The 20,908-nt window shown below is 48.4% G+C and overlaps 1 protein-coding gene across 2 annotated transcripts in view; it reads right to left on the bottom strand.

The window, feature by feature from the left end:
* Nucleotides 1-20,908, bottom strand: part of Taok3 (TAO kinase 3) — a 175,779-nt gene that overhangs the window by 27,179 nt on the left and 127,692 nt on the right. For both annotated transcript variants that reach the window (XM_052755161.1, XM_052755162.1), the window contains 2 exons: nt 11,660-11,794; nt 1,172-1,408 (listed from right to left, as the gene is read on the bottom strand). In XM_052755161.1, coding sequence (XP_052611121.1) covers nt 1,172-1,408; nt 11,660-11,794 — 372 coding nt within the window. The remainder of the gene's footprint in view (nt 1-1,171; nt 1,409-11,659; nt 11,795-20,908) is intronic.

Here is a 20,908-nt window from a genome sequence, read left to right as displayed (position 1 = left end):
CATGGTCTCTTGCTGAGTCTGAAACTAGACTAGTGCCCAGCGAGCCCCTGTGATCTCCTGGTCTCCATCTCCACCACACTGGAGTTACAGGTGCGCACACAACCATGCCCATGTAGGGCGCTGGGACCCGAACGCAGGTCCTCACGCTTGCATGGTAAGTGATCTTATTTATTGAACCATCCCTCGCCCCCGCCCCACCCCACCCCTCGCCCCCACCCCACCCCTCACCCCCACCCATCACCTTGGTTTCGGAGACAAGGTCTCCCATTGGTCTGAGGTTTACCGCCGATTAGGTTAAGCTGGCTAGCCGTGGGTGCCACGTATCTGCCTGTCCCCACCTTTCCTCCACCTTTTCGGTGGACTATGCCTGGCCCATCATTCCCTCCTAACACTAAATATTTGACAGTAATAAAGACATTATCTTGATTTGTCTTATCATTTTATCTTTTTTTCTTCTTTTTTAATGTGACAAGGTAGCACGATAGAAGCCAGGAAGGCCTTGAATTGGGAATGCTCCTGCCCTGGCACCCAAATCCCTAAGATTACAGGTGCATTCCAACACATCCAGAGAGAATGCTCTCCAAATTAGTTTAGAGGGCCCAAGAGTGACTCTCAGGTGAGCATGCAAGAAAGTCTTGGTTCCATCCCCAGCACTACCAAAAAATTAACTCAAATAATTACACTGGCTAAAGACCTGGATGAGGAAGAGAGATCTTTCCTCAGAAAACCCGAATCACAGCCAGATTAACTTCTTTGTGGCCAGTGGCTGATACAGTAGCAGTCACAAGCAGGGATGGATGTTCCCCACTAAAGGGGCTATTTGAGGAGAACAGGGGTGCGGCCGGCGCAGACAGACCTGAGCTACGCACGGTCCTCAAAGACAGTGGCATTTTGCTTCCCTTGACTGGCTCTCTGGCCACTGTGGAGGGAGCCCTGCTCTCGACACATCAGAGTGAAACCACCTGATAATTTTACCTACCATAGCAATTTCAGGGAGGACCCCCAACCCAGCAACAGTGCCCCCCTGCTACTCCCTCCCTCTCCCTGCTGACTCTGCCATCGGTGGAGACTGGCTAGGGCTGGCAGCACCTAAAGGTCCTCCCAACCCCTGCCTCCTGGCCGCCCCCCCAGCACCTGAGGGCGCCCCGCCCCCCACACCCTGCACACTGACCTCCTTTTCTATGGTAGCCACCTGCTTCTTGGCCAGCTTCTCCAGCTCGATGGACGAGTTGTTGGCATGCGTCTCCACCTCCTTCTGGAGTTTGAGGCGGTGCTCGTCCATCTCAGCCTTCAGCTTGTTCTCCAGGGCGATCAGCTGCTTCTGGTGCTGGCGCCGCATCCGCTTATAACCTGACATCTGTTCCCGCAACTCGTTCTCCTGCTCATGCTCATGGATCTGCCGTGTAACCTGAGGCAGGTGGGGGGACAGAGCTCGGGTCACCGGGTGGACCGGGGGTGGGCTTTCGAGTAGAGAGTGCCCGGTGACCTCGGCATCCTCACCGGCCTGTGGTGGCCTGGAGCGGGGGCTCTGCCGGACACTCTGTCATCCTCAAAACGTCTCATTTGCTTAGCGCTTTTACACACTCACGAGGTCGGTGTTACTGCTCTCTTTTAATAGAGATATTGAGACTTGAGGGAGGTCATTCATGTATTTTTAACAGTCATTCACACATACACACACACACACACACACACACACACACACACACACACACACACACACGATAGTGGGGCTCTCCAGGTGAGAAGCTGTGTTTTTTCAAAGGATCATCCTAATAGGGAGAGAGACAGACAGACAGATACACACACACACACACAAAGTTTTTAAACTCTCTGTCTCCCTTAGCCACATCCCTAAAAGATCTGCCCACAAGTTACAATTTTTTTTTTCCCTACAAAGGAGACAGTGTTCCTATGAGTGTCGCTGGACCACTTTTCCCGATTTCATTTTGAATTCAATGTCCAGCAAGCCCAAGTCTGCCAGGGGAGCCTGCAGCCTGGGTATCTGTCTCCTCCTCTGACCCTTCTGGGAATTTCTAGCCTCCTTCGTTAGTTCCCCGCCCCCCCCATGGAGCTGTCCATCACTTCCTTCTCCTTTTCCCTATTTTAGAAAAGCCCTTGGATTTCAGCATCAGGATGCTAACTTTACTTTTCACGGTATCATCTGGCTACTCCCCTGGAGAAGGAGCCCACTCCCCACTTTCACCCCCAAAACAAGTTTTCCTGGAAAATCCCGCGCTATTAACGCCCTGCACTGTTTGCAGTTTGTGGGTCAAACTGTGTTTCACGGATGGCGCACCCATCAGAAGGGTGTCCCCGCACTCTCCACTGGGCCCTTACTATAGAGCAGAGGTTCTCAACCTGTGGATTGCAACCCCTTAGGGGTTGAATATCACACATCCTGCACATCAGAAATTTATGTTACGATTCTTAACAGTAGCACAATTACAGTTATGAAGTGACAACGAAAGTGATGTCGTGATTGCGGGGGGGGGGGGGGGGGGTCACCACGACATGAGGAACTGTGTTAAAGGGTCACAGCGATAGGAAGGGTGTTCTAGAACCGCACTATCCTGGGAGCAGACTTTAATCCTTCCTGATGAGCGAACATGCGGTTTCCTATGCATGCCTCACTTGGAAGGACATTCCTCTCCAGGACTGAGAGCAGAGGATATTTTAAGACTAGCCGACAAAGAATACCCTGGCATCACCCTAAAGCCCTCTAGTACTCTGAGAGAAGTGAGTGATGTGTTTTGTTGCTACAATACCAAGTGATCTATTTATTTATTTATATTCTGGGTACAGGAAAGGAAACCAAGGTCTCCGGTGCTAGCATGCCCTTTATGCAGGCTGGTCTCAATGCGCTCCATCCTTCTCTTTTAGACAGGTATGTTTACGCCATGTTTGCCCCCCCCCCCCCCATGCTGGGAGTGAGACACTAGCATGTTCTCTACCCCTGAGCTAAATCCCCAGACAACTTTTTTTTTTTTTCCTTCTGGAGACAGGGTGTCCCTGTGTAGCCCAGGGACCTTGACCTTCATGGAGAGCCTTCGGCCTCTGTTTCCCGAGTGCCAGGATTAGCAACTCATCTCACTGCACCTAGTCCCTTTATTATTTTCTTAAATGTATTTATATCTGCGTAGAGGGAAACACAGAAGTATTTTGAGATATGTGTATAAGTTTCAATCCCATATGCTTATATCACACACGAGGATGACTTTAGGGAAAAACAAAACAAAAACAGCCCCTTTGGAAATCAGATTCCGCCCCCCCCCCCCACAAAGTACAGTGGCCATTTCCAGGTAGACAGATATTAACTTTTATCCAGATATTAACTTTTCACTTTAGTATTCCCTCGTGTGTGTGTGTGTGTGTGTGTGTGTGTGTGTGTGCAGGCACAATTACCCACGAATGTGGGCGTGGAGGCCAGGTGGGTGGCTTTCTCTATCATTCTCCACCTTATTTTTTGAGAGAGGGTCTCTCACTCAGCCTGGAGCTCACAATTTTGGCTAGGTTGGCTCGCTGGGAAGGCCTGGGAATCCTCCGGTTTCTACCTCCCCAGTGTGCTGAGATCCCAGGCACATACTACAGTGCCTGGCTTTCACATGGGTGCCAGGATCTGAGCTTCGCAGCAGGCACTCTATCCACTGAGTCATCTCCCCAGCCCTCTGGAATTCCCTCTTTAATGAGATTCCCAGAGGGAGCCAGGGCTTACCCTAACGCCACCACCACCACGATGCATCTAAACCCTGCACATGTCCCGGCCCACAGCTGACACTCTGGGATGACTAACCTTATGCCAGGGGGCCTCACGACGGACCGGGAAGGAGGCGAGGGACGTTTCCTGTCTTACCAGGGCCTGGGTCCCTGCAAACAGGGTGGTCCCACTGCCTGTCTTATCACACCCGGCTCCAATGTGTGACAGAGGCAACTGGCAGAGGCCAGCATGCCCTCCTTGTACCTGGCTGCCTTCCAGGAGGGCAGCTTTGCTTTTGGCGCTCCCCACGGTTAGGAGAATCACCTTCCTCAGACTCCAAACACATCCTTCCATTTGTCACCACCGAACTTCCTGACTTTCAGATTGTCTTCCTGGGCACATACAGAGAAGGGTATAGATATATATATTTTTTAATATTTTTTATTTTCCGGAGCTGAGGACCAAACCCAGGGCCTTGCGCTTGCTAGGCAAGCGCTCTACCACTGAGCTGAATCCCCAACCCTGAGAAGGGTGTTTTGATATGAGGTCTCTCTCTATAGCTCAGGGTGACCTCTAACTCCCAGGTAGGAGGTTAGCAGGTGTGAGCCACCAAGATAGACACACAAGCTTAAGCGTAAGTATGAGCAACGGTCAGTTGTAAAAGGCAATGTGAGATATATTGACCATTTGTTAATTAGGTTATGAATTCTCATTTCACTTTTACACCATGTGTCTGAAGAGCATGCTGTTTGGTCAATAGCATTTTTAAAAAGCTGGTAATTTGGGGCTGGAGAGATGGCCCAGCCTTTAAGGGCCCTGGCTGCCCTTCCAGAGGACCTGAGTTCAGTTCCCAGCACCCAGATGGCAGCTCACACCTGTCTGTAACTCCAGCTCCAGGGCATCTGACACCCTCACACAGACATATACATAGGTGAAACACCCATGAATGTGAAATAAAAAATAAATTATATATTAAAAAGCTGATAATTTCATATGCTTTATATGTACTTTATAATTTATCTTTTAGACTTGTGTCTTTGTGTGGCGGATGTAGTTGTTAGTATGGGTGTGTGCACATGCTTGTGAGTGTGCCTGCCTGCTGGCGTGTGCGGAGGCCTAAGGGGAGGCTGACACTGGCTAGCTCTCCTGAACCTCTCTCTACGTTTATTTTTTGAGACAGGGTCTCTCGGTGAGTCTGAAGCTCATGAACCCTGCTAGACTGGCTGGCCACAGTCTGCCATGGATCTGCCTTTTGTTACCCCTTCTGTGTTGAGGTTTCAGGGACATGCCACTGGGTTCTGGGGATCTGAACTCTGGTCCTCCTGCTTATAAAGCAGACACTTGACTGTGTAGCCTGGTCAGGCCCCAAACTTGTTACTTTCCCTCCTCAGCCTCTCAGGTACTGAGGCTATAGGCTGCCACACTTGTGGCTACAGACTACCACCCTGATTCTCTTTCTCTCTCTCTTTGTAGTGTTCTTTTTTTTTTTTTTTGCAATGGGGTCTCACCGTGCAGCCCTGGCTGGTCTGGAACTCACTATGAAGGCTCTGTCTCCAGCGTGCTGGGATTAAAGGCTTGCATCAACACACCCAGCTACTTCTTTAATTTTTATACACCATGGGTATCAGAACCAAGGGCCCACGGTTCTTGAACTTCCTGAGGGACCCCATCATCAAGGAAGATAGATAGTGATCATTTTCTGTTATAAAGACACCAAAGGAATCCACCCCCCCCAAAAAAAAGTCAAAGCTGGGGAGAATGGTAAGTCTGAATCACACATTGAGTGTGAAACTGTGAAGAAGCTGTGGGGATGTGGTGACTACAGTTTTACAAGGGCATCTCAATGGGACCAAATGTAAGTGGGAAGTGCCACGGTGCCATGCCAAGCCGTAGGCTGCTTGGAGAAAACACCCATTCTGTCCTAATTATGACCTTGGGCAAACACTTGACCTCTTCAAGTCTTTTGATGCTTCCTTAGGGAAAGAGGGGTGAGCCCAGGTCTCCTCAGTGTGGTGGACTGGGTGGGGTGGCCCGTGTCAACGTGCCGAGGAGCCTCTGACTCAAGGGAACACAAATGACCTGTTGCTCCCCTGCTCTCTCCCGCCAGCCCCAGAGAAATGTCTCCCCCGTGCCTCTGCTTCTGGTGGGGCAGGTCTAGCTTTCAACAAGTGGACACGAGAGAAAGGGCTTCGTTTCATTTCCATTCTTAGACAGGATCTCACTCTGGAGCCCAGGCTGGCCTGGAACTCACAGAGATCCACCTGCCTCTGCCTGCCAAGTGCTGGGGTTAAAGGCGTGCGCCACCAATCCTGATGAGCGAGCACATTAAATCATGCAATCACCTATGGCCAGTGTGTGGGCTTTAAGGGGGAAACACGATAGAACACGTGCTTAGCATGCATGAGGCCCTGGCTTCTGTACTCAATACCTGCTCCCCGCCCCCAACTAAAAAGGGATCAAGTATGTATATTTCCCACTGTGTCCTGCATGTGCTCTACCACTGAGCTATACTCCCAGGCCACATACAATTTCTGAGTCAGAATTATTGCTCACCTCGCATACCTGGAATAGATACACTATAATAAATAAGCGACAGCTAAGGAGTCATAGCCAGGAGGCCTGCAACACCTTTCAAAGGAAGATCGCAGTTGCTCAACACTACCCTGTTTAATACTAGAAGACCTGGCTCTGAAGCAAACCTTTTCACCCACAGCCCGGAACACGCCTCCCACGTGCGAGCATGAAGGCTGACAGTAACTACTCAACAACAGGCACTCGGGTGACCAAAGCCCATGAACAGGATTAAGTCTTCCTAAGGAGCAGAGCACACAGCGGATGTGGTCACCTCAGCGCTGAGCAGCAATCACCCGCCAGCAAGTTCTCAGAGAGAATACGGTGAGTGCCTCAGGTTGGCTGCAGAGCCTCGACAAGACGCCCTTCAGAACACCCAAGGGAAAGGTGTTTTAAGTTCTCCACTAACAGACAGTTGAGGGCTACCAGGAGAGATTTCTACTCTCTCTCTCTCTCTCTCATACACACACACACACACACACACACACTAAGCGACACTCATCATTTTTTTGAAAAAACGGGAGCTAGGATCTCCTTATGTAGCCCAGGCTGGTCTTGAACTCGAGCTCTTCCCGACTCTGTTTCCCCTGTAGGGGCATCACAGGTTGCCCTACAACACCCAGCTAAAATGCGCACGTCTCAATCCAAATCCTCATGTGGCAGTGGCTGTGGGGACGTCACTCATTCAACTATGTGTTTACTGAGGGAGTGGCCATGTGGGTTGGACATATTGATTGACAGACAGCACAGGTAAAAGAAACTGGGCAAATAGTGAGTTAAGAAGGCAGGCAATGGGAAAGAAGTATGTAATATTCATGTGTGCGCACGCATGTGTGATATGTACATGTCCATCTGGGTTTGCACATGTGTACAGAGGCCAGGGGTCAACATGTAGGTGTCACTCTCCATGTTCTCCACCTTATTTTTTTTTTTGGGGGGGGGGATGAACACATTAATTCAGCTAGGCTGGCCGGCCAATGAGCTCCAGGGATCTGCCCGTTCGTTCTTACTCTTACCCCTGCCTTGCCCCGCCCCCGCCTGAGAACTGGTGGCCCAGAGTCACAGGTGGCTGGCTACATGGGTGCAGGGACAATCTGAACCTCACTGACCGAGTCCTAGCGCTGAGATTTGCGGTGTATCGATAACGCATCCTCTGGTGCAACGTCCTGACTTAGCTTAGCTTAGCGCTGGGCTCCTGAGAGGTGCCACGGGAGTGCTTCCGGTGGGCCACACTCATGGAGATGTTACAAGGTGAGTTCAGCAGCTAGACAGCGCTTCAAACATTCCAAATGCAGATCCCCCCCAGCTCTTAGGAATTTTTCCTCTCAATCTGATGAGGCCAAGTGGGAGAACCAGGTCTACAGGGATGGAACAACAGTTTCTCTTCCATGTTTTTCTGAGGACCTTAAACCAGACTTTCCTCTCATGTTCTCTCCCTAACGTGTGGTCTGTTACAAACTCGCTCGTGTGGCCAGACCATTCCTTTCCAACGAGCCTTCCTTTAGGAGGCAACGAATGAGCTATCTGGTAGACATGCATGACCCTGATGCTCTTTATGACACCATCTACTACGGAAGCTGCCAGGGACCCAGAACATCCCAACATTTGAAGAAGTGACTTCAAACATCCAAACAGCCAGAAATGCTCTCATGGGTCAGTCGCAGAATGCAAACACTGGGCATTCCGTTCACCGGCAGTAAGACCCAAGGAGCGTCCCCCTCAAAGGGCCAAGGACTCAGAGAGACAATCCTGAAGAATGATATAAACTGCTTTCTTCTAGACAACAGACCAGCTCAAGCCACATTTCCTTGCAGAGGGTAGGAGAAAGGCGGAGAAAGGCCATGACGTTCCTTTCCTTCTCCTAGGTCTACACGAGGCTGGTAAAGGCTGCTCATGGGAGGCTCGAAAGAAGCAGCTGTATTCTAAAGCCCCACCACGGCTTGCTTTTCCTTTGTCCCACAAGCAACAGAAGAGCAGTGTGTGGAACCCAGAACACTCTGTTTTAAGGTGCCCAGAGAACCACGCCCCCAGGAGCAAGAGCCCATAGCTCACGGTCATCACACACCCAGGAGCAAGAGCCCACAGCTCATGACCACCACACCCCCAGGAGCAAGAGCCCACAGCTCATGACCACCACACCCCCAGGAGCAAGAACCCACAGCTCATGACCACCACACACCCAGGAGCAAGAGCCCACAGCTCGTGACCACCACACACCCAGGAGCAAGAGCCCACAGCTCATGGCCACCACACCCCCAGGAGCAAGAGCCCACAGCTCATGGCCACCACACCCCCAGGAGCAAGAGCCCACAGCTCATGGCCACCACACACCCAGGAGCAAGAGCCCACAGCTCATGGCCACCACACACCCAGGAGCAAGAGCCCACAGCTCATGGCCACCACACACCTCATTCAGAGACACAACACAGAGAGCCATATTGAGTGAGAGGAGGCAGTGTCCAGCGAGGGCCTCCTTTAGGTTTGTGTGGGAAAGGTGGGTTCATGAGACACATCTGAGAAGTGGTTAAGTGTTGGCGTGGGTTGGCAAGTCAAGTGAAAAACGTTCTCAGCATTTCCTGAGCTCACAATGGAAGAGGGAGCTTGTGTGTTTCTGTCTGTGCTCTTTGCTAGTCACCTCCAGATCTGGGTGACTCGTCAGCAGCTGCCAGAGGGAAGCCACGGAGAAAGGGTACAATCCAAACCAGCCAATGAACCCATCCATGGTGGACACACCAACCCATCAATCTGGTATTGCCATCACCTGTCAGTTTGACCAGTGGCTTGACTACTGATGAGAGGATCCCCGCTGTCCCGTGACCCTGCGCTTAATGAAATGCAGTTTACACTACCTTAGTCCTTTGCACTTGAACTGGGATCTATGGAAAAAAAATAGGATGTGTGATCCATTTTCTAAAATTGCACACTTCTTTCCACTACTCTAGTGTCATAGCTTGGGCAGTCCTTGGGTTGAGTGTCTGAGACCATGTGGTGAGGGGCAGGACTGACATACTTGATAATATACATGAACATAGCCATGGCAATAGTTAGATCGCCCCCAATGGGACACAGACACGACCATCCAATGCCACACTCCATTCTTCCCTTCATTCTTTTATTTGTCTCCCTCAAAATTTGCCAGCTACTCAGAAGAACTTCCAAGGATACCATCATGACTCGGACAGCATCCTGTCTGGAGAGGGTATGCCGATGGTCTCTGTGCCCAGGGCGCTAGCTGCCGCCCCACCCAAACCCAGGCTTCTCGGTCTTTAGGTCAGGATCGGAACAGAGACCTTTTGACACATCAGAATTCCACCGGAGGGATGGACCACAGCAGTTTCCTGCACTGGGGGGTGGGGTGGGGTGGGGTGGGTTACTCTGAAGCCTGGAGCATCCAGGGAGGCTTCCAAGGGCTCTGCCCATAGCCTGAAGTGGCCTGGCAGGGGAGCGGCTTCTATTAGCCACTGAGAAGGCGGCTGTGGTGGCTGGAGCCCACGCTGAGCGGCCCCGGAGGGAGTTTTCAGAGGCCGGCATGAGACTATACCAGCATGGCTGTAGTAATGAAGGGCGGGAGGAGAGAGTCATGAATATATGATGTGGGAAGGAGGGCGTGGCTTGAGGGAAAGCAGAGAACCTGTCCCACAATGGGGGAGACTGCTGGGGCTAGGGTTCACCTCCCTGCAGCCTGCCCCTGCTGCGAGGGCTCCCCATGGCCTCTCTTCCCACTCCTCGGAGAGCAGGTGGGGGTTCAAGGGACAAGCCCCACGGGAGCCTGTGGTGAGTAGTCACAGTTTTCTTGTCAGACACCGTGGCACGGAGGCAACTATGGACAGCCCCACCATGTTCTAGCGGATTCACAGGCGTGTTTTTGGAGATGCTTGCCAAGCATTAGCAGCCACAGAGTGGACATTTTGAGATCTCCGTCACACGGCAGGGTGTTCCTTTCAGATGAAAAATTGCCCATTAAAGAGGTTACAAGAAACTTCAGCATCAAAGAACTCGGGAGTGGGATTCTTTATGAACAGACTACGTTAAACTGTGTGATTTTTTTTTTTTTTCCTGACATGGAGTGGGCATGAGCAATAGACTGCTGCTACCGTCTCCATTTTCCTTCCGTTTACTCTTTCAAAGATTATAATGCCTTCTAAATCTCAAACACCACTGGAGCCTTAAAAAAAAAGGACTTGGTGGGGTGGGGGGGGGGATAAAAGTAGAAATCAGGTTTGAAAAATAGGACAAGAAAAAACCGATGATTTCTGGGTCGGCCTCAGATGATGTCATCATGGGTTCTGGATGTAACGGCCAAGCAGTGTACAGTAACTCTTCCCGCTCATGTGACCTCTAACATCCATTTGGGCAAAACAACTAATATTTCAATAATTTTCCTGCCGGAGAAGTGAGATTCGGGTGGAAAGGCTGAAAGAGAGTTCCAAATGCTAAGGATGAAATGGGGAGAGAGAGAGAGAGAGAGAGAGAGGGAGAGATGTGTGTGTGTGTGTGTGTGTGTGTGTGTGAGCGCGCACGCGCACGCGTGGGGGGCCAAGGGGAGGAGGCATGAAAACTAAGTCTTCCTGCGCACACCCCTTTTGCTACTACAAGGGCACCCGGCAATCACATTCGCAGTAGTAAAAATGCTGAGGAATCCGACAGCCCCTGGGCTCCCACAGCTGCTGCCAGCCTCCCCTACAAAGCCCTCCTCGCTTTATGGCTCTCAGGAAATTCTTCAGGGGTTAAATGGGGGAAGCTCGGCCACTACCACCATTGCAATAAATAAATGAATGAACCAGAACGAACCAGTGGACTATCCCTGGGAAGCAAGTGTCTGGTTTTTCTACAATTATACAGATGGTAGCCGGCAACCATCTATACATATTTTTTAAATCGTGTTTTACCTTTTGACGTGTGTGTGTGTGTGTGTGTGTGTGTGTGTGTGTGTGTGTATCATAGAGACACACATGCACCTATATAAAAAGCATAGTGCCCTACACACATCCATACCTTAAAAAATATTTTTAGATTTATTTTGATTAAAACACAGATCGCTTTAAAAAAAAAAATTGGTCATGCCAGCAACTCATCCCCAGACCTTATATTTTACATATACAGCACACACACACACACACACACACACACACACACACACACACACACACACAGAGGCTTTTTTTTTTTTTCCTATGCCATAGACAATGCTAAATATCTCAGATCAGGTTGCTATGCCAACAGATTTTTTTTTTCCCCCCTAAAATGAATAAAATTATTTGGAGGGAGACAACATCCCTGGCTGCTTTTCCTCCCATCCATGAAGCCGAGGGAGGCTCAGGGAGGGCCAGAGGCTGCCAGACAGGGAGGAGGGGAAGGCAAGGGAAGGTGGGGAGCGCAGCATCGGCTTACCAAAGACGCGGATTTGATCGTGGCAAAGCGCTCTCGGTTCCGATAGTGGAGGGCCTGGCTCTGAACTGACTGGGTAGGCCGCGGCTCAGGCCTGGGATCGCCGTGGCCCGCCTCATCCCTTACGAATACATGATCCTGCAGAAATGGATGAAGAGAAGGAGGAAGTCCAGCTGCGCTCTTTCCTCGCCGGCCGCCTCACTCTTACCCCTCTTTCTGAACAAGCACCGCTGTTTGAAATGCATAGTTCAGCTTCTCTAGTCCCCGCAGCTCCCACGGTATAAAATGAATAAGCAACACATTGCAGCCTTCGGTTAGGAATGTCAGCTGATCGCTCGTGGGATGCCTTCTGACGCCCTGGCAGGCTTTTTTTTTCCCCCCTTTACCTCCCGGAATCACATAGATGCAAAGGCAAAAAGGAAGAGGAGAGAGAATGGCGCGGACGGACGACGCTTCAGCACGGTCTGCTTAAAACGCGGTGACCAGATAATTCCTTTAAAAATGTCATGTCCCGTGTCTGGCGGGGAGGATGCTGGTGGCTTTTAACATAAAAGCGAGCCTCCGCCTCATTCCCTTGAAAGAGCTGCGTTGTCAATTGAATTGGATCTGTGAGCTGGTCGGTGGGGTCATCCTTCTTCTGGGGGTGGGGTGGGGGGATCAGGGGAGGCTTGTGGCCAGCCGCCTCTCTGTCTTGTGCTGGGAAGATTCGGCAGTCACTGAGGGATCCTGCTTTCCAGTCATGATCGTACACAGTTCTAGCACCTTCTCTCTACAGCTTCTGAAAGGATTTTTTTTTTTTTTTTTTTTTTTTTAGATTTAAAGAGACAGGCGTACAATTCCAAACCAAATGATACTTTCACAAACGGTCCCTCAACTCGGCATCGGTATGCCAGCAGACTCAGCGAGGCTGGTATTTAATGTCCTTGACTGATTTTAATCGAGTTCTGTGCTTTCTTGATGGCCAAAGATGATTAATCTCATTCTAATGCCCCGTGGAAAGAAAAAAAAAAAAAAAACATGCCCTGGATGGATGATAATGGATGTTCCTTAAATGCAACTGAAATGACTTTTAAAGGAAAAAATGTTTTCAGAGGACCATGCCCCCGCAGTACAAGATGAGCTGGTCATTCAGTCAGTTGGGAGGTTAACCTTTAGAAAATTAAAAACAGCCCTCCCCCACCCCCAACAGTACTCTGGCGATTTGTAGCTCAAAACCATGTTCAACAGTGGGGGATTTTTAAATAGCACATGCTCAGATGGGGAAGGAGAAATCAATTTCTTATTCCCCAGGGTTCTAGGAGAAACCATTTGTTTGCATTTTCTCCAAGAGTACCTGGAAATTTTAAAAAACATATAATTGCCCTCCCCTTCATTACAAAGCAAGGACCAAAGAGATTCAGAATATACAAAACTATATCATTTATGTGAAATTGTCAAAAAAATCAAAATATGTAGACTTTTTTGAGGGAAATAAAATGTTATAACCAGGTCTTGATGTAAAAGCTACAATAATAATAAATAAATAAGTAAACAATGCATTACTTATGCTGGGTGAGGTTGTGTCCACCTGTAATCAGCACCCCCCAAGACACACCTGCACTTTGAAGCACCCAGGAGGTAGGAGAAATTGCAAATTTGAGGTCACTGTGGGCAGAACAGTGAGAGCCTCGCCCCACTCCTGAAATAATTAAAAAAAAATCTTTAACATAGGTATTTTGAAACTTAGGGAAAAAAATGTTTGAAGGATCCTTTTAAATTAATTTGTATTAGCCGGGCGGTGGTGGCGCACGCCTTTAATCCCAGCACTCGGGAGGCAGAGCCAGGCGGATCTCTGTGAGTTCGAGGCCAGCCTGGGCTACCAAGTGAGTCCCAGGAAAGGCGCAAAGCTACACAGAGAAACCCTGTCTCGAAAAACCAAAAAAAAAAAAAAAAAAAAAAAAAAAAATTAATTTGTATTACTTCCCAGGAGGTCTGAACTTGCGGCACATAGACAAAAGAGCTTGGCGTGAGACGGCGACCCAGCAGTGGGCCTGAGCTTCTTGCAAGACCCTCTCTCATCATCGTGTATTTACTAATGACATCTTACCATATCTAAAACTGAACTTACTTTAATACGACAGGTTCAGAAAAGCATGAAACTTTTCAATGCCAGCCTCGTAAGAGACACAAAGTCTGGGGCTCCGAGCCGTGACTTGGGTGAGAAGTCAGCAGGGCCATCGAGAGAGGACGTGGGGTAAGGGGCAGCGGCAGTCACGCTTCCAGTGGTGGTGACTTCACGTGCAAAGACGGCCAGTGGCATCAGAAGCCACAGCGCTCACATCACACACACCCATATGTAATAAAAAAACTAGAACCCAGGGTGTGGCGATGTGAGCCTACAATCCCAGCGCTCAGGAGGTCGAGGAGACAGGGCAGTTCGGGGCCAGCCTGGGCTACGTTAGTAAGCCTCTGCCTCAAAAAACAAAACCAACCACTAAGAAAGAAAACCCCAACCAAACAAGCAAAATTCTGACTATTTTAGGTTCAGGACCCTGATGATTAAAAGTCACTGGTGTTTTTATTGTGTTAGATGTATGGGAATTGGAATACATTCAGAAAGTTAAACTCTGACAGCACTTTTGATTGTTATCAACAGATTAAATAACTCACTAAAGTATGTATTAAAAATGCTACACACAGTGTGAAACCTGTCTCAGAAAAAGAAAAAAAGCTAAGACACCACTTTAGCAATTAGTTCAAAGACGAGGGCCAAATTTTTAACTTACTTTAAATATAACAGATAAAATGAATAATGTGAGTCTTTGCTTTACCCTTTTTTCTTGTTTAAGAAATAAATTTGTAAACATTTGATCTCATTAGATTAAAAAAGGCTGAAGTTTCCAAATCTACTAATTAAAAATAAGGGGATGTGGCCTGAGATCTGAAGCCCAAACACAAGGATACATCACCTTCGTTGAACATTATCCCTTCAAGTCACAGACCCTCAGAGTTTAACCGCTGTATATGGTGCTCACAGTTTGTGTGAGCTGGGCATGATTTAGAGGTAGCCGTGGAGAGGGTCAGTTAACATAATAACAGTCAGAGCCTGCTCTCTGCCCACGAGGAGCTGAGGACTCACATCTCTGAAGAATGTTTCTGTGAGATGAAAGGCCAACACCACGCTACACTCTACCAAGACCAAATATGTGTCTTGGTGGTAATTTACCTTTAAAAGATTATTATCAGGGGGCTAGGGGTTTAGCTCAGTGGTAGAGCACTTGCCTAACAAGCACAAGGCCCTGGGTTCGGTCCTCAGCTCCAGAAAACAAACAAACAAACAACAAAAAACATTATTATCAGGGCTGAGGAGATAGGCTCAGTGGGTACTGGTACTTGCTTCCCAGTCTCAAAACTTGCATTTAACTGACTCCTGTGTGTTGTCCTCTGACCTCCACAGGGACATTGCAGTGCACGTATACACACACATGTGCACACACAGTAAATAAATAAAAAGTAATGAAATATTATTGTTCAACAACACATGAAATAGTCCTTTGAAATTTTTTTGGGATTAGAGGCCCATGTTATTGAGCCCATGTATTTTAATCTGGCAAATCTACATGTGTGCTCATGGTTAAAACACACCAGAAATATTTCCTCCAACTACTACCTGCTCAGCACCCTCTTACAATATATGCAATAAATTTGCTTTTCCTTAAATTGTATTTTTTATTCAAAAAAATTTTTTTTGGAAACAGGGGCCTTGCTTTGTAGCTCAGGCTGGCTTGAATCTGCAATCCTCCTGCCTCAGCATCCTGAGTACTAAAATGACAGGTAGGTGACAGGATAAAAAAGAACTACATTTTTATATAATAGAATGAAATATATCACTTGAGAGGCACAAATTTATGTCCTGGCATTACTGTGTATGTGTGTTAGCACATGCGGAGGTCAGAGGTCAACAGTGGTGTCTTCCTCTATTGTTTCCGACCTTGTTTTTTGAGGCAGGGTCTCTCACTGAACTAGGAGCTCGGATGGGCTGGCCAGCAAACCCCTGGGATTCTCCTGTCTCTGTCCTCCCAATTCCAGGATTACAGGTGTGTGCTGGTGATGGAACCTGGGGCACTGTGCATGCCGGTAAGCACTTCATGAATGGGACTACATCGACACCCCTAAGACACTGCTTTTAACTTAGACGGAAGCTTCCTCCCAGACAGAACTGCCTCTTGGTCACAAGTCTAGAAAGTATATGAGGCAGAGCCAGGTGGATCTCTGTGAGTTCGAGGCTAGCCTGGTCTCCAAAGTGAGTTCCAGGAAAGGCGCAAAGCTACACAGAGAAACCCTGTCTCGAAACAACCCCCCCCCCAAAAAAAAAGAAAGTATATGAACTTGGCAGTGATTTGGGTCCTTCTCCTCTTGACTGCCTTGTGGGCTTGGCTCACTTTTCCCGGTTCACTGTGATTTCTGCCTGGGACTGTGGGGCTTGGACAAACCCTGTCTCCCTAGGACTTGGCCTGAGATGTGGTGCTTTGTCTGGGAGGCCATGGCTCAATAAACTCAAGAGGAGCAGTCTGAGGAGATGATGAGAAAATGGCATTTTCTCTTGGGTTATTTAACAGAATTCGTACTGGTGTTTCCTCAAAGCCCGCTACTTCGGTTTACAGGGAAGCTGTAAAATGGTGACGCACACACGACAGCGCCCACGGGTGTGACCGGATGCAGCTTTTCTCTGACTGGAGCCTCTACAGACACCCTCACCGACCTGTCCGTGGACGAGGGGCCAGCAAACTCCCTGCCCCCATCTGCTCACTTCAAAATATCACTTTGGTTTTGTTGAGACAGGCTCTCTATGCAGCTCGCGCTGACGTGGAACTCGATCTGTAAACCCAGCTGGCTTCAAACTCAGAGATCCAGCGGCCTCAGCCTCCCCAGTGTGGGGATTAAAGGTGTGAGGCACCAGGCATGGTTTCTGAGGCTGCTCGATGGAGCTGGAGGGGAATCCCGGGTCTGAACCAGAGGGTCAGGGAGGGAAGATGGCAAGGACCGAGGACAGGGCCATGACTGCAGGATGCTCCTCGCCCCTCATCTGTACCATCACTCCTTCAGGTTCTCTTTGCTGAGTGTAAGCGGAAGCAGCAGTGAACCTGGCCCTCTGTCCGGCAGAAATAACCACAGGCCACGGGAGCAAAACGTACCTAGGACGCCCTAGCCCCTCAAGGACTTTTCTTCCTGCCAAACAAACTGGGGAAAGCTGTTCTTTGGTTTTCAAAGATGGCAACAGGGCCGGCAAAGAGGGCCGGGTGGGTAAAGGCATTTGCTGTTAAGTCTGATGACCTGAGTGAGTTCTAGCCCTGGGAGCCACACGGTGGAAGGACAGAACAGACAGAAATCTGTCCTTTGACCTCCACATAAATGCTCTGGTGTGCAGTGCATGTGTGCACATGCACACACAGACATCCATACTAAATGTCATAGAAATGAGTTTACACTCATGACCTGCACATATCACAGACACACACACACACACACACACACACACAACTTTAGACTTAGGTTTTACATGGGATACAAGAGAATATAGTAGGACACATATGGGTGAAAATGCCATAATAAAATCCATTACTTTTCATATAAAAAGTAATTAAAAGAATGTAAGGGCAGGGTATATTAAAGAAATGATAAATTACTTGAAGGTAACTGACACAAATATTCTCTTGGTCAGCAAATACCTTTAAATTTTGAGTTTTTCCATTGTATTATAAACAGTTAAGAGTATTGGAAATCATAGTTTTAATGTTCCATGGTAAGCCTGAGAATCATTGGCATGTGTGTAAAAACATGTGCATACATGAATGGTGAAACTGTAATCAATGCACATATAGGTATTTTTAAAAGGTGAGCTTGATAAGATGGTCATCTTCTAAGATGGTAGCCACCTGTAGCTCCGGCTCCAGGGACTCTGATACCCTCTTCTGGTCTCTGAGGCACCTGAATGCCCATGCTACACAGTCATCCAGCCTCACACACATACGCATAAATAATAATAATAATAAACAAGAAAATGAAAAGGGAAAATTCTGTCTTGGCTCTCCTTCCTAGAAAGTGTAACCAGGCACCCAAATGTCTGATTGTGTGGCAGTGCGGCTGCTGTCCATCAGCATGGGCAGGGAACCGACTTGGGCAGGGCTTCTCGAAAAAAATCCCATTATAGGGAAATCTCAGGTGGACTGCATATCCCTACTGTAATACAGAAAGAGCAGCCCTTCTCCTGGTGGGGGTGGGTGTGAGGTCGCTGTTTCCCAGATCGTGGAAACAAAGGCAGGAGAAGCCAGCCTGGTGGAGCCCTTCTGCCCTGTGCCACGCCCTCTGAGCTATAGCTCCCGTAGCCCCAGACCCACTCTAATGCCTCCCTTGTGCACTCTACTCACGAGACCCCAACAGGTGGCAGAGAGACAGCCAACGCCTGTGAGCACCCACGGATACAAAAGCTTTGTGTTTTTTACATTTTTATTTACTTTATGCCTCCACGACCTGTAGCTGCACATGTTCCCAGGACATAGGTCAGGGGACAACATTCGAGAGTTGGGTTTCTCCTCTCCTGGAGACTGAACTCAGGTCATCAGGTTTGGCAACAAACACCTTTACCCACTGAACCATCTTCCCAATCCAAACCTTTCTTTCCTACACTTTACATACATGACCATTTGCCTATAATCCAAAGAGTCCAGCTAGTACGGAGGCAAATGGCTTTCTTTATCTGATATCGCCCATTTCCTTAAACTTCCTGGTCCCCAGAACCTGACGTTTTCCCAGTCTGATGAGCACCCGCTTTCCAGGCTCCAACCTCCTCAACCTTTGCCCTCTTCCTTGACATGTAATGCTCCTCCTGCCCCAGGGCCTTTGCACTTCCTGCTCTTGGATTCACTCCTCTCCCAAGCTATGAGGCTTCCACATGTCTGTGAAATTTCATCTAAACTGTCATCCTATGTAAACCTCCCATGATTCCCTGGTTGATTAAGACTTTCTGTTACCCAGAACAAATTTCGCAAGAACACTACACACAAATGGCTCAGATACTTAAGAAGAAAAAAATTAAAAAAAAAAAAAAGAAAGAAAAGAAGAAGAAGAAGAAATGACCACGGGTTGGGGGGAGGTGCAGAAGAGATGGCCTGGAGGAGGTTAAGAGTCCTTGCTGCTTTTGCAGAGGACCTGGTTCAGTTCCCATCACCCATCACGACCTGCAACTCCAGTTCCAGGAGGGTCAGACACCCTCTTCTGGCTTCCGTGTGTACTGCATGCACAGGGTACATAAATACATACATGCAGACAATGCATGAAATGCTCAGCTACATGAAATAAAAATAAAATAATAAAATTTTAAAATGACAAGGGATCTTTTCTATAATTTTATACTGTGGAATGCTGACCTTGAGCCAAAGCAATGGCTTTGAAGTAAGCCTTAACTTTTTTCATAAAGAGTCTTTTAACTTAGGATAGGTTTGTATAAAATGGGCGTTCTGCGGGTTAGGTTTTCGCCACCTTGACACAAGCTAGGATCACTGGGAAGAAGAAACTTCAACTGACAAACTGCCTCCATCATACGAGCCTATAGACAAGTCCTTGGCACATGTTCTTGATCAATGATTAATGTATTAGGGCCCTGCCCACTGTGGGTGGAGCCATCCACAGGCTGCTGGTCCTGGGTTCTATAAGAAAGCAGGCTGAGCAAGCCAGCCAGCAGCACCCTTCCATGGCCTCTGCATCAGCTCCTGACTCCAGGTTCCTGCCCTGTGTGAGTTCCTGTCCTGACTTCCTTCAGTGATGGAGTGTGACCTGAGAGTTGTAAGATGAAATAAACCCTTTCCTCCCCAAGGTGCTGTTGGTCGTGGAGTTTATCACAGCAACAGAGGGCCAACAGGACAGACATCCTAGGACAGACATCCTAGGACAGGCATCCTTAATCAGGACCATTCAATCAAAAGTCAAAACAGGGGCTGGAGAGATGGCTCAGAGGTTAAGAGCACAGGCCGCTTTTCCAGAGGCCCTGAGTTCAATTCCCAGCAACCACAGGGTGGCTCACAACCATCTATAATGAGATATGGTGCCCTCTTCTGGCATGCAGGCAGAACACTGTGCACATGCGTACTAATAAATAAACAAATAAATAAATAAATAAATACATACATAAATAAATAAATAAATAAATAAATATTTTAAAAAAAGTCAAAACAGTTAACGGGGTAAGGAGGCTTGCCTGCCACCAAGCCTGATGTCCTTGGAACCCCCTTCTCCCTGATAGGGGAAGGACAGAATCTACTCTCCTGAAGGTTTTCCTCTGATCTCTACATGTGTGCTGGTCACACATATGTGCACCCTCCCCACAAAACAAACAAACAAACAAAATAAATCTGTACATGTAGTTAGCTGGCAAAGAGCTAGCCTTAGAAGGATCATAAACAATAAATTCTAGAAACCACACAGAAGAATAAAAACCATCCCTAAAACAAACAGCACTCAGGACTGTAGATTCCAAAACACTTCCTACCCCTGCACCGGGTACTGGGGGTGGAACCAGGGGACCTGCCCATGACAGTCATGGACGCCACCAGTGAGTTCTATCTTCAGGCTTCATCTGCTGCTGTTTGGTCTTTGGCTTTTCGTGTTGAGACAGGGTCTTTGTAAGATGTTCACCTTGAACTCACTCTGCAGCCCTGGCAAGCCTTGAACTTGCCATCCTCCAACCTCAGCCTCTTGAGTCTCTGGGGTTAAAGATGAATTGCCAGGCCTGGCTGTCAGCTTTCTTCTGATGGTCTGAGGTGTGGAGGTCACTGCTTTACAGAGGATCTCTCCCTCTGTAAAGATGAGTGTCTTTCCATGAGGCTCTTCTGGCGACTTTGACCTTCCTTCCCTTCTTTCCTCCTTCCTCTTCTTCTTCTTTTTTTTTTTTTTTTTTTGGTAAGACAGGGTTTCTCTGTGTAGCTCTGGCTGTTCTGGATCTCGCTCTGTAGACCAGGCTGGCCTCGAACTCACAGAGATCCGCCTGCCTCTGCCTCCCAAATGCTGGGATTAAAGGCATGCGCCACCACCACCGGGCATGAATAGGTGTTTTACCTGCATAAATATCTATGCATTTTGCATGTCTGGTGTCTGAGGAGGCCAGAAGAGGGTGTCAGAGCCACCTGATTGGAGTTAGATGGTTGTGAGCCATTTATGTGGGAGTTGAGAATTGAACCCATGTCCTCTGGATGAGCAACCAGTACTTTTAACCTCTGA

The sequence above is a fragment of the Peromyscus californicus genome, unplaced genomic scaffold (genome assembly GCF_007827085.1).
Source record: "Peromyscus californicus insignis strain IS unplaced genomic scaffold, ASM782708v3 Scaffold_2__1_contigs__length_46816999, whole genome shotgun sequence".
NCBI classification, from domain to species: Eukaryota; Metazoa; Chordata; class Mammalia; order Rodentia; family Cricetidae; genus Peromyscus; species Peromyscus californicus.
This window is presented reverse-complemented; position numbering and strand designations above follow the sequence as displayed.